This window comes from Megalobrama amblycephala, linkage group LG18 (assembly GCF_018812025.1).
Source record: "Megalobrama amblycephala isolate DHTTF-2021 linkage group LG18, ASM1881202v1, whole genome shotgun sequence".
Lineage (NCBI taxonomy): Eukaryota > Metazoa > Chordata > Actinopteri > Cypriniformes > Xenocyprididae > Megalobrama > Megalobrama amblycephala.
The window spans coordinates 16,959,665-16,973,990 of record NC_063061.1 but is presented as its reverse complement, the minus strand read 5'-3'; the positions used below and the strand labels follow the sequence as shown (position 1 = coordinate 16,973,990).

Genomic DNA, 14,326 nt, shown 5'->3' with positions numbered 1-14,326 from the left:
AGTCAGGAGAGCTCTCGGATTGTATTGAAACGCATGTATGTACAACAGCAAGATCCTCACTCGCTCTTAATTCCCTTTTTACAGGATTCAGGTTGAGCATGTGCAATGAATGATGCCCCCCCCCCCCCCCCCCCACGGCTATCAGGAAAACCTTGAGGCGAACAATCTGAAAAGCACTGAATGACTGAGAGATAGAAAAGATGCGTTCTTACTGTCATGTTTGACTGTTGAATATTTAGAAAAGCATTTATAAACGCAGGGGAGCACAAAAAAGGGGGAAAATCAACTAAACGGTGGCTCAGAGTGATCTGTAACGCTGTACAAATTGCATTGATCATTTCATGTATGCTGTGCCACAAAGTGGAAAACTTCAAGCTCTCTTCAGGAACAGTCTAGACTGCATTAAGGCTCAGAATTTCTCAATATAAAGGAGCACAGATGTTGGGAAAGAACACTGGGATTTCATCCAAGACTAGAAGCACAACAAGACCCAATCCTCTGTACTGTGAGGCATAGCACATGCGATATTTATTGCATTTTTACATCAATAATTTTTTTTTAATCTTTATAAGTTATCTTAAAAACCCTGCATTGACATGTGCCGGATCACCACCTCGAATCCACAACGGCTGTAACTCTGTGCTGTATTTGCAAGTGTTCTTTCACATGCTTTAAACACAAAAGCCTACACAAAGAAAAATCTGGTTCAAAAAATTCATTTCAGCATGATTGATCAGGAAATAGGTGGAGAGAGTCTGTAATTAATTGTTATAAATATATAATTCTTTTCTTAAATAAAAATAATTTCTCCATTACACCTGCTTCTCCAACTGTGGATGGCTCCTCCCAGTCGACTGGCTCTTGGCCAATAGCAGTGCTCTAGGCAACAGACCAATCAGCAGCTTTTCAGAGTTGCAGCACTGGAGAAAAAAAAAAAAGACAACAGAAGGTCAGAATTTTTCCCCTCAGGATTATTAAATTATTATTTATAAACTGTTTACATATTGCGAGTTTATGGAAGATAAGGCCTTAAAGAACAATGTGAGAAATGTATATAGTGTAACCAATATTTTGACCAACTAATGTTTTATGTATACAGTATTGTGTAATTGTGTTGGTACAGTGAACCATAGACCTACTGCGCTTAAAATAATCAAAATGGTTTCATTTTAGGCTTAATCTGACTTGCTTCCTGGTCCAACACTGTTCAAAAGATTTGATTCACAGAATCTCACAAAAAAGTGTCTAGAAATTAATGAGCTATATAAGCAATACAGATTGTTACATTTCTCACATTCTGTACGATTATTTTCTCCTTTGGTGCCAGGCAGGGCACCACATACATTTTTGTTTTAGACCAACTAAACATGTATATTCAAAGGCAAATCAAACACATAATGGAATTAAAGGTGCCGTACGCGATTTCTGAGAAACGCCGTTAAAAGTTGATCTGACTGAGCGCCACAATACACCTGTAGCCAATCAGCATTAAGGGGCGTGTACACTAATGAGGGGGGAGGTGCCGGTGTTGCATAGCATATAAGCGAATTTGGGGGTGGAGTTATCAAGGTGTGATCCTTTAGGGTGTGTATTTGTTTTGGTGAATTCAGATATCATTTCTCATAAATTGCTTACTGCACCTTTAAAATCACTAACATTTCATGTGATTTATAACCTCATGCACAGCTGTTTTTCTATTGTAATGTGTGATCTTATAAAGCCAAGACCACATGAACACTGACATCATAAAGAGAAACTCACACAGCACTGATCCACTGAAATATCTAATTAGTATACTATTTATGACAACCCTGTGAAGCTTAATTTACAGTCTAGTGTAAACTCAACTACCGTCTAGTGTAGACTGAATTTACTTTGTAGTTAGAGTCTGGCACATTTTTGTTCAGTCTTGCCCTACTGTTTTCTCATCTGTTTGCAGGTATGAAAATCTGTCTTTTTCCATGCATTGGTTAATTGTGAAATGACAGAAAACTGTCTTGTTTTGGCTGTCATGATTTATTGAGTGAAATTTTCATTTGAGAAACGTATGGAAAAACAGCTTTTCCCAAAACAGGGTTGTGCACTGGGCTACACCTGAGACAAATATGGTTTGGAGTGAGAAATGATATTAGGAAGATAAAATACAAAAATAATGACAACTAGATAAAATTCTTGAAGTTCACAGTTTATTTATATACTCTTAAAACATCAGAAAACATGTACACAATATCTTCAACTGTTACTTTTTTTCAATGGTTTTACAGCATTCTCTGACCTGCAAACAGATAGAAATAAAAGTAAAAAAGATGCTGAAATAAAACAAAGCCAACCACCAAAATAAATACCGTTTTACTCCTTTACACAAACCTCCATCAGTCAGTCAGTGTGGTCTACCAAGCATTGTTTTTTTTTTTCCTCAAGTCATCAATCTCTACCTGCTAAGTCATATGTGGAAAGACCCAGATATAATACAGCATATTTCCCTTCTCAGATGTGTAAATATAACTGGACAGTTTAAGATGCTAATGGGTATGCAATGCAAGGACAGAACCATGATTACAGACAAGAAAAAAAAAAAAGATAATGCTCATCCACACAAATAAAATCATTGGTTCTCAGCATCGAAATAAGATCCAGACCATTCATCTTCCAATCAATCAGGCAGAATACATTTTGAACACTTTACATACAAATGTGTACTCCAGACCTTCAGCCCTATTATGCAAATAGTGAAATGACAGAAAATAAAGTTCAGGCACAACAAATAAATTTAAAACACAATAATCCATAGCAACACATTTCAGATGAGAGACAATGAATACTGGAATCGGAACAAATCACTGAACAACTAAACCAGCCAGAGGCGCATAATTATGACGAACAATAACACATGAGAACTGCTGCCAATGTGCTCCAATGCCCCACTTTGCAGCGGGACACCACAGTGGACAAGTGTTTTCATTGAGTTATTTAATAAAACTCAGGTTAAGAGTTTTGCATTCCACTGCAGCTACATAAAAACGTATAAATTTGCTTAGTGATGTGATATGCCTAAATTGGATAAACATATGGAGCCATTAAAATGCTCATTATTCCATTTAACATATATGCACTCCCAAATCCATGCAAAAACAAAGTCGGGGTGGTCGGTGGGTTGGCTGAACAACAGGAACATTTTCGCCATAATCATATATATAAAAAGCAGTCTAAGACACAAACATATGACAACGGCAGGAGGGAGCAAAACAAGTGGAGGAAGAGAAAAAAAGCTGTGAACAGGGCAAGTAGATTAGGGAGGAATGAGCTTGGGAAGCAGATGTTGTAGCTGCGAGGGGTGGGGAAGGAGGACGCACAGTTAGGCTGGCAGGTTTCTCCGTGTCTGAGGTGGTTCTCTCTGCGTTTACAGAGTCGCTGTGCTCTCCTCACAGTGGCACTTGAGGTGACTTCGGCTTATAGGCACCTCCCCCCGTAACAGCAGCTCGACTGGCTGCAAAGCCACGGCTGGCCAAGAGCCACGCCCAGATCAACAGCCGTATGCTCAGATCACTGAACTTGGATTAGTCGTCTCAGAACATCTGAGAAAGATCAGCACCAATTAAGTCCCTTTTTCTACCTGAGCGAGGCACTCTACCCAACAGGGTCAACTTTTACAGTTACACAACTTCCATAATAAAAGAAAACAATTAAAAGGATGGTCTAACTGAATTCCGAGCTCATATAATCTTAGGGCGACTGGACAGAGACACTCTGTCTAGAAACACTGTAGTGTTAGAAAATGCAGCAGGAATGATCTGTCAATGTGAACCTAGAACACTTTCTCTGATCATACGAAAGGAAACATTAACTGTGCTAAGTTAAGGATCCAGACAAAGTAGCAATCGAATTGTAAGGGCCACCATTTAGTTTGAGAATGGGTTCAAGCACATATTTTCAAAACACGCCTAATTCTTCATGAAAGCTATTCAAGCTCAATACAAAAAAAAAAAAAATCCCACTCTTAGATCATTTGCTTTTATGTTTACAGGGACCTTTAACAGCAGACACTGACCAAGAATAACTAAGTTCAAGGCGAACTGAAATATTGTTGAACCTATAAAACCTTTTCCTAAAAATCTCTGTCATCTGTTTTCATTATAATAAATGTGTGATATGACAAGATCAAAAGACTGATTACATAGGGCGAACATGAGATACTTGACATGAAAACCGTTCAATTCAATCCCCTTCTCTTGCCTTCAAGAAAAATAAATTAGTCCTGGTTGCCTGGCTGACATTTTTCTGTTTCACTCTGGAAGCTGACTGGGTACAGCAAAGTTTGAGAGGTGTCAGAAGGGGTACAGGGCCAACTCGGGTACCTGTTTTGCCTACCTTACCAAGGCATATCACCTCACGTCTCAAACTGAGTTAGCAACGCTCTGACCTCTGGAGTGAGCTGCTTGGCAGCCTTGGCAGCCTCAGTGATGGCTTTACGATATAGGCCCTTTCTCTTCTTGTCAAAGCGAGACTGGAAGTTTTCTAGAAACGGGGCAAGCTGAGTAATGGCCAGGAAGGAAGTGGTGGGCGACCCAAACCAAGAGACCCGGGCCTCCTGCCTGACTAAGAGCCCATTATCTTTGCGACTCACTGTGATGGCTAAGATGCGGGCGGGCCACCAGGGAAAGCCAAGGATTTTGGCCCAAACAATGTCCCCTACACAAATTGTCCTGCCATCCAGGGCAACGCACTTTGTGACGTTTTTGGAAAAAACGGCAGCTTTGAGGGATTTACTGCGCTTTTTGTCGTCCTTAGGAGCAGAGGGAGAGGCAGAGGCAAAAGCGGAGGATGTGCCAGGGGCAGGGGCCGAACGCAAATCACCAGGAGGGGGGAAGTCAAACGTTTCGGTAGAGCTACACTCAGAGTTTGATGACTTTAAGTCATCTGCACTATCGATGCTGCACATGGAGGTACTAGAGGAGTCGGGCTGGCTGGGGTTAAGGGTCATGTAGACCACTAGGTTACCAGCCTTGCTCCCACGCGTCTCCCGCTTTTCCTCCCGCCCCTCCTGTTCCTCTGTCTCAGCCTGGGGTTCCCTGTATTCCGGGGCTGGGAGGGGATCGGGTTGGGCCTGGCTGAGAAGGGACTCAATCGCTTTGTCTGGCCTCTGGGGCTCTACAGCTGTGGCGACTTGGCTAGCAGAGCAGGAGGAGGAGGAGGAGCGTGTGGAGGTGCAGCGGGGCACGGCTGGCTTAGGCAGTGGTAAACGGCCCCCTCCCGGCACTTTCTCCAAGCAAGGCGGCTTACATGAGGAAGAATCGTTCTCTTCGTTACGGTACCTTTGGGGCTTGATGCGCATCCTGGGTGGCAGGGGGGTGGAACCTGGACCTCCACTAATCTGCTGCAGTCGCCGGGTGAAGTGGACCTTCTGGTGGGCTTCCTGGAGGGCTGCGGCCCTGGTTATGGCCTTGGTGTTGCCGCTACTGCCTGTGACTGTCTCTTTCTGTCTTCTCTGAGCTTTGGCCATCTTCAGCACCTCTCGTGCCTTGGAGTGGTCAACATTTTTGCTCTGAAGCACTTTTTTGGCATTGAGCTGCACTCGAGAGTTGGCCGAGGACGCTGTTGTAGTGGACACCCCCTTTACTATTTTGTTCCCTGCAGCTGTACCTTTGACCTGACTATGGCCCAGAGAAGAGGCGGTGGATGATGACACCCGTATGGCTGAACCCTGCCGTTTGGGCCCATCAGTACTACGGCCCTTCTCTTCAGAACGTGGATCACTACGGGGCCGCTTACCAGCAGCTGCCGTCGCGTTGTCGTTACGCCGTCTTTTGGCATCGTCACTCCGGCAGTCTGAAATGGGGCCTCTGCGTGTCTCACGCTTGTCCCCTTGCACCACAGCCCCTTTACATTTATCACACAGAACTTGTCTTGGTCGGAGCTTGATGGCATTCATTATAGAAGTGGGCTCCTCTCGATACAGCCTTCGCTTGGGCCGCTTGATTTTGCGGGGTAGAGGCTGAGGTAACGACTGGTTGTAGGTGTCCCTGATGAACAATGGAGGTGGATAAGGGGCCCCCTCCTGAAACAAAGGAGGTGGTTTTGAGGTCCATGGGTTAGGTTGAGGGTTGGGACAGGGCTGGGGTGCTGCAGGAGTCTCAGCAGGGTCCTTCAGAGGGGCATCTGGAGCATCCGCAGGTTCCTTAATTGGGGCATCACTAGGAGCTTGAGCAACACCCTTATCCGTCTCTGACTGGAATGCTTCCGTCTTCAGCTGCATAGATTCTGGCTTGTCCTTATACTCTCTCTTGGGGAACACAGTTATAGGAATCCCATAAGGTCCAAACCTGAGGTACAGAGGATGAGAGAAGACAAACACACTAAGGTTAAACTGAACAGCATAGTGCGGTTGGGGTCTAATCCCCGTTTCCTCAAATCTAAACAAAAATAACAAGACACTAGATTACTACAACTAGATTATGGCCTGGTTTCATAGACAGGGTTTAGGCTAAGCCAGAATTAGGCCCCATTTCAATTAGGGTATTTAAGTAGTTTTTATAAACATACCCTAGAAAAAAAAAAACATTACAAGTGTGCATCTTGAGACAACAATGGCTCTGACATATTTTAAGACATGTCAGTGCAAGTTGCTTTCAGTTAAAACAGCTCAAACATGCATTTTAGTCTAGGACTATCTTAAGTCTTGTCTGTGAAATGGGGGTATGGATACTAATAAGCAACAACAAGTAGCAGAATCCTCTTAAGTTTAATTAAAATATCTATTACATGATATCATATCTGTATTCATGACTACAGAAAGGAAGAATGATGATTAACTGACAAAAAACAAAGCAACAAAGAAAATGCTTGAGCATAAAATGCCACTTCAGCTGCATATCCAATGTGAGCCAAGAAGAACTTACTCTACAATACAAATTAATAATTCATATGTAAATTAGTAACCATATACAACTTATTTCAGAAGTGAATTGCCAACTGTCTATCTAAAATCATCCAATGAATTTGATAAAATGCAACTGATTTTGATACTGTGGTGTAGAATAAGTAAAAAAAACAAAAAATAAAAAAAAAACGTTACATCGAAGTACTGTCCCTTAAACAAAAAATGGGTTGAGCCTGTGATCTGTTGAATATCAGAGTAATATACATTGTTCCTGACTTGCAATAGCTAATTCTTCAGGAATGAGTAATCCAACAATTCTGAGATATGCGTTTCTTCCATTAGAAGTTTTATCCAGAAACTGGGAATGGCCTAACATTGAAAAATGCAAATGATGACAGCCTTTAGAGCGCAAGCTAAAAATAAAATGGACAGTATGTCTGGCAAACCACTTCAACGCCATGACACTGACTGTGTTCAAGTTCAGTTTATGTACTGTGGTTGTTATGTCACAGAGGAACAGCGGGACCATCAAAAGGAAATTAATCTACACCCAGGACATTCATGGTTTTGTTTTTGGGTTTTTTTAAACAATTATAGAATGAACGCACATCTATCCATCTGTCCATGTCCATCTTGTGTCACCACTCCAAAACATGAGCAATCACACTAAAACCATTAAAGACAAAATGGATATTGAAGAGAGGATTTGTTTAGTTTTTACCCCACACTCTCACAGATGGCCCAACTCAAAGGAAGCATGAAATTAGCTGAGCTAGTGACACTTTCTCAATTAAGAACATCGTTTTGCTTCTGTTTGAGATTTGGAGCTGCAACATGTTTCATCATTAACATGTTAGAGTACAAAATACCAATGCTGGGGGGCCTTAAACGAATACTAAAACTTAAATTAAGTTAAGCTTCAATAGCAGCATCTGTGACATGCTGTGAAGTACAGAACATGATTTAATTTCTTCCCACAGTCTGTACAAATAAAAAACAAGCATGTACAGTACAATGGAGGTCTTAAGCTTAAAGGGATAGTTCACCCAAAAATGAAAATTTGATGTTTATCTGCTTACCCCCAGGGCATCCAAGATGTAGGTGACTTTATTTCTTCAGTAAAACACAAATGATGATTTTTAACTCCAACCGTTGCCGTCTGTCAGTCAAATAATGTGAGTGAACGGTAACACAATCTGTAAGAGTCAAAAAATATGCATAGACAAATCCAAATTAATCCCTGCGGCTTGTGACGGCACATTGATGTCCTAAGACACGAAACGATTGGTTTGTGCGAGAAACCGAACAGTATTTATATAATTTTTTACCTCTAATACACCACTATGTCCAACTGCGTTCAGCATTCGCTTAGTGAGGTCTGATCGCGCTCTGACAACGGCAGTGATGTCTCGCGCTCATACTTCAATGAGTGCTAGACATCACTTCCATTGTCAGAGTGCAATCAGACCTCACTAAGCGAATACTGAACGCAGTTGGACATAGTGGTGTATTAGAGGTAAAAAACGATATAAATAATGTTCGGTTTTTCGCACAAACCAATCGTTTCGTGTCTTAGGACATCAATGTGCCGCCATGAGCTGCAGGGTTTAATTTGGATTTGTCTATTAATATTTTTTGACTCTTATAAATTGTGTTACCATTCACTCGCATTATAAGACTGACAGACGGCAACAGTTGGAGTTAAAAATCATCATTTGTGTTCTACTGAAGAAACAAAGTCACCTACTTGTTGGATGCCCTGGGGGTAAGCAGATAAACATCAAATTTTCATTTTTGGGTGAACTATCCCTTTAACTTTTAAATCCAGAATATTCCTTTAAATTGGTGGTCTGCCATGTCAGGGTTCCCCAAACACCCCTGGGGGTTCGCGAGGGAACTGAAAGGGGGTTTGTGAGTTGGTGGAATGATAATTAATTATAGTGAATGTATGTAGTTTTAGCATCTTTCTAGAGCAATGTCACGGAGTGCTTTACATCCAAATATAAAAAGAAATCAAAATAAGTGACAGACATTAAAAACAGACAATCAAATAAAATAGTAATACAGAAATTAGACAAAAGCAAGTTTAGCAAGTAAATTTTTAGCTGCTTTTTAAAGTGTAATGTAAAATTAAAATAAAAAAATGATAAATGAGGCTGCACTATAGTCATATATCTTAGTGTGGTAATCAAATCAAACGCTGCGATTTAATTAAACAACTGTATAGTCTGATGCGCTGTGTGTTTCAAATAAAAGCTCATGCTATGGTCTTTTCAGCATCTCAGAGCGGCTTGGTTCACCAAAAACCTGTATATGGGAATACAACATACGCTTGGTTTATTTTATTTACACATTTGCATAATATCCAACATGTTTGTGGACAGAAGTTTAATGCATTTCACTAGTATTCCACCAGCTTTCCACCAGGGTTTTAATGTTTAAAATGAAAATTTAAAACAAGGGTGCCCAATACTGGTGGTCCACCTACCTGTGTGTAATAATCAAGTGCTTCTTAAGATATTAATTAGCTGGTTCAGTTCTGTTTGATCAGGGATGGAGCTGAACTTTGCAGGAAGGTAGACTGGGCACCCCAGATTTAAGGTATAATTTTTTTTTTTTTTATCTATAGTGTAAAATTATTACTGTAATTAAAGATTTACATTTTGTTTTACAGTACAATTGTATATTACAAGAGTAATATTTTTGTCTTCATTTTTAGTTACAGTTAAAACATTATTATTATTCAATTTGATTGGGTTTCTAAAATACCAGTGTGAATGTGGACTGACACTATCACAACTAAAAAGATCGTCCAGCTACAAAGTCAAAATATAAAATCAGTAAATCAGTAATCATTTAATTGCATGTGACCATTAACCGAATGAGAATGCGAATGAGACATTAAATTATTGAAATATTAATTTAAAATCTCAGGGGGTACTTCAAGTAAATATTTTATGCCTAAGGGGTTCAGCAAACAAAAAATTTGGGGAACTCCTAAGCTGCATCTGAAATCGTGTACTGTTGAATAGGTACTACATTTGAATTTAAATTTACTTCACGACCATTGAAAAAGTATGTTCTATATAGTATGAATACGTGTAGTATGAATGAATTTGGATGTACTACATCCGCCATGTTGTTACTGTCACATGACCTACCAGCATCAGTTACATCCCTTCAACTCCATTCACAAATCCTCATGGGATAGTAAAGTGTCCATCATATGCACACTTCAGAATCTCACCAGAAGTAGAGTCATCCCGGTACTTTTCGCCTACTGTTTTCGAATTCTATGAATTCGGACATACTACCCTGTTCACATACTGTTTTTCACGTACTATATAGAAGAAAAGTATTCGATTTCAGGCGCAGCGCTGGTCTATGTCCACAGCATCATTTCAATCCGGAAAGCCCATCACAGCAAAGCTTGTTAAAACAAATCTGGCCTGATGTGTACTTAATTGGTTGACTTACAGTCTATCAGCATAGAGAAATCTTCCATAATTTCCAGCTGATGTAATAATCACTTCCTAACAATGTTGCTGCACAGGTTCTTCAGCACACCTTCTCTACACAGCAACATCACAAGAATGTTTCATTTTGACTTCTCAAGTGAGAACTGTACTGAGAGACTGGAGATCCCACTGCAGACCACATGGAAGGCACTATAAATTGGGCTCAGCTATGATTCATCCCTGACACCGAGAGAAAATGTGTGAACAAGGGTGTTGAGACAGACAAACTGTGGGAGCAATATGTAGGGTGTTAATCACCAGCATAACACTGTTTTCCCCCTGGTTATGATGATGATCATGTCTACCTAGTTACATGTCTAAATATGGTTAGCTGACATGAAAATTCAGGTAGTGATAGTAGTGTCCTGCAATAATAAACCTCAGCACTGGTTTTGTTTATTCTTGTATGTAATTTTTTATGACCTGGAATACTTCGTCAAATTAAAGGGTTAGTTCACCCAAAAATGAAAATAATGTCATTAATTACTCACCCTCATGTCGTTCCACACCCGTAAGACCTTCGTTAATCTTCGGAACACACATTAAGATATTTTAGCTGAAATCCAATGGCTCAGTGAGGCCTGCATAGACAGCAATGACATTTCCTCCCTCAAGATCCATTAATGTACTAAAGACATTTAAATCAGTTCATATGAGTACAGTGGTTCAATATTAATATTATGAAGAATATTTTTGGTGCGCCAAAAAAACAAAATAACGACTTATATAGTGATGGCCGATTTCAAAACAATGCTTCAGGAAGCTTCGGAGCATAACGAATCAGCGTGTCGAATCAGCGGTTCAGAGCGCCAAAGTCATGTGATTTCAGCAGTTTGACACGTGATCCGAATCAAGATTCGATAACGCGCCGAAGCTTCCTGAAGCAGTGTTTTGAAATCGGCCATCACTAAATAAGTCGTTATTTTGTTTTTTTTGGCGCACCAAAAATATTCTCGTCGCTTTATAATATTAATATTGAACCACTGTACTCACATGAACTGATTTAAATATGTTTTTAGTACATTAATGGATCTTGAGAGAGAAAATGTCATTGCTGGCTACGGAGGCCTGTGCCACACTGAGCCATCGGATTTCAACAAAAATATCTTAATTTGTGTTCTGAAGATGAATGAAGGTGTGGAATGGCATGAGGGCGAGTAATAAATGACAGAACTTTTTGGGTGAACTAACCCTTTAATTTATCACCAAGTTGATTGAAATAGTATTTTTTGAAAACCTTCACCGGTCACACCAGCCGCAATAAATAATCTCCCAATACATATGCACAAAGGTAAATAAAAATAGAGTTTATTTTATATATAGGCCTACATAAACATTTTAGGAGAATACAATGAGTAAAACACAACTAAATAAAACAATAACATATAAGCTAAAAACAACCTTACCCTCCAAACTATGCTGACAGTTTCCTTTATAAAGATAATTTATAACCTATAAGATGCTCTTCATCTTTTTGACAGCTGCGAAAGCTAACTTTGAGAAGTATGCTGGATGCATTAGTGGACACACTGAAAATTCTTTGCGCATATACAGTGTTTACCTTTTTGAAAGGTCCATGAGTACCCCGGAGAAGATCTTCTCGCCTAAGCGAAACGACACCACGAGCGCATCGTCGATGATGTGATCCAGCGAGACCCGAACCTCGGACCCGAGCACCAGGCGCTCCACCGTGTCGGGCTCCGTCGTACACAGAAGCGGGGCTTTCGTTTCCGACTCCCTCTCGGGTTCGCTGAGGTCCGTTTTGAAGCTTTGATGATGAAGAGGACGCGAGCGCACTTCTTCTGACTCTACCGATGAGATGAGCGACTGATCCACCACTGCTGGAAGTTCTGGCGAGTCCTTGCTGGAAACAGTAGAAAAGTCACTAATGCAGCTCTGACCCACCGATTCTCCCAGCGAGGTCTCCTCTGCATTGGACAGAGAGTCCAGGTGATCTGAGGGGTGCGGGATGTCATGGAAAGCATCCTCGTGAGATTTGAGTTCCGACCCGAGAGCATCGTTTGCGGGTTCGGGCTCCGGGTCAGGCTGCGTGAAGCCTATGAGTTCACACTCCAGATCGGTATGATGGCTTGACACGGGATTGGAGTCGTATTCGACAGCCAGAGACAGTCCGGTTTCAGGCTCCGACGGAACCTGAGCGGGAAGGGAATGCAAGAAGACCACAGAGGGCTGGGAGTCGGAGATGGAGCTGGGGAGCAAAAGGCAGGGGCTGGATTCGAGAGGACTGACCTCGTTTGCAGCCTCCACTTTCGGCGAGAAGGACCCTCCGTAATCAGAAACGCCTGTACACATGTAGTCCATAAGCACGGGCTGCTCGGCTGTGTCCAAGCGGCCCCAGGAACCCCCCGTTTCGGTGCACTCACCGTCCGCATGGGCAGCGAGGGCTTTTCCCGCGGCTTGAAGGTCCGGCCTTCTGATTTCCATTTGGACCTGGCTGCATTCCTGAACTGCATCCATATCCTCGGGTTGGTGACAAAGCTCCATTTTCGGGACGGAGTGGGCCTCTAGGTCGACCACATGCTCTCCTGGCTCGGGCTCGTATTCCACCCCGTCCCCCGCTGTTGTTGATGCCGCAGCAGCTCCTGGCTCCGCAGCCACGGCCGCCATTTTCTTTCCGCTTTGCAACTACTACTTGGCCCTCTCCTCCAGATAAGATTAGAGCCCGCCCACTTACAACTACTGACACTTCCCATTAGCTGCTTCAACGTGCGGTTGTCATTAATTGGCTCAACTTCTTGTCGTTCATAGGAAATCCCTGGAAACGCTATTGTGATTGGCTTCTATTATGTCAATATACTTTATTATGGGGATACAACTTTGGTACCAGCAGGGGCGATGTCGAGTTGTATATTTACGTCAGGGTTTGTTGGTGTGGTCCATTTGTTATATTATAAACGTTGTTGTTTCTGTTAAGCCGTGTTGTATTGATAACTAAAACTAAAAGTAAAACTAACAATTTTCGGTGATTGAATTCAAAATGAAATCAAATATAGGCTAAATATTAAACGAAAACTAGTAAATTAAAAATGTTGCCTTGACAACCATCTGAAATAAAAAAAAATGAATAAGTTGAAGTACTAAATTGAATTAGTAAATATATAAAAATGACGAAAGCAAAATTATTAAAAAATTAAAATGAAACTATAAATATTTGTATTAGGCTATTAATAAAGACTATTTAGGCTATAAATAATACTAGAGTCATACCACAAAACCAGAACGATTTGGACTTACACATTTTTAGATTTTTTACCAAAATGTATTACTTTTCTGAACACCCCACAACATTAATGACATATTTAACTTCCAGAAAAACATATTTTCCCATCTCAGGCATCAAATCCCTATTATTACTGGTCATTATTTTAAGTTATGGACACTATGGGAGCTCTCTGAATATTATTATAAAATGTATTTGTGATCAAATCAACATTTTCCTATTAATCAGATGTCCCTCACACTAATTCAGTAATTGCAAATATAAAAGTTACATAAAATCTCACACTTTTGCCATACTAAAGCCTGAAATGGGCACTTTTTGTGACAGTAACCTCATCATTTTTGATCAAAGGCTTAACTTCAGAATTTGAACTAAAATCAGTATTCGTATGATTGCTCTGAACATTTCAGTTCAACAAACTTTAAATTACTTTTTCATTACCTTAAAAAAAAAAAAAATAATAAAAATGTAGGTGTGACGGGGTTGTGATTTTTTGCCCAAATTGGCCACTGCTCTAAATGGAGAGCATGCATGATATTAAGAAATCGTGAATAATGTTGAAATAACAAAGATAATTTTCACAAGTAATAGTTTTCTATCTTTAATCGATGTAACAGGGTTGAGTCGTTAAGCTTGACAAACACAATTTCACAACATAATTTAGTTATAATTATTAAAGAAGGTGGTAAC

At 40.7% G+C, this 14,326-nt stretch overlaps 2 protein-coding genes across 2 annotated transcripts in view; one reads left to right on the top strand and one right to left on the bottom strand.

The window, feature by feature from the left end:
- The window catches only part of LOC125252666 (serine/threonine-protein kinase pim-2-like), a 681,247-nt gene that overhangs the window by 112,834 nt on the left and 554,087 nt on the right, over positions 1-14,326 (top strand). The gene's annotated exons all lie outside the window — the stretch shown is intronic.
- On the bottom strand, positions 2,165-13,326 carry pwwp2a (PWWP domain containing 2A). Its single transcript, XM_048166120.1, has 2 exons — positions 11,957-13,326; positions 2,165-6,320 (listed from the first exon to the last, which is right to left on the bottom strand). The coding sequence occupies exons 1-2, from the start codon at positions 13,021-13,023 to the stop codon at positions 4,388-4,390; spliced, it is 3,000 nt and encodes a 999-aa protein (XP_048022077.1). The 5' UTR covers positions 13,024-13,326; the 3' UTR covers positions 2,165-4,387.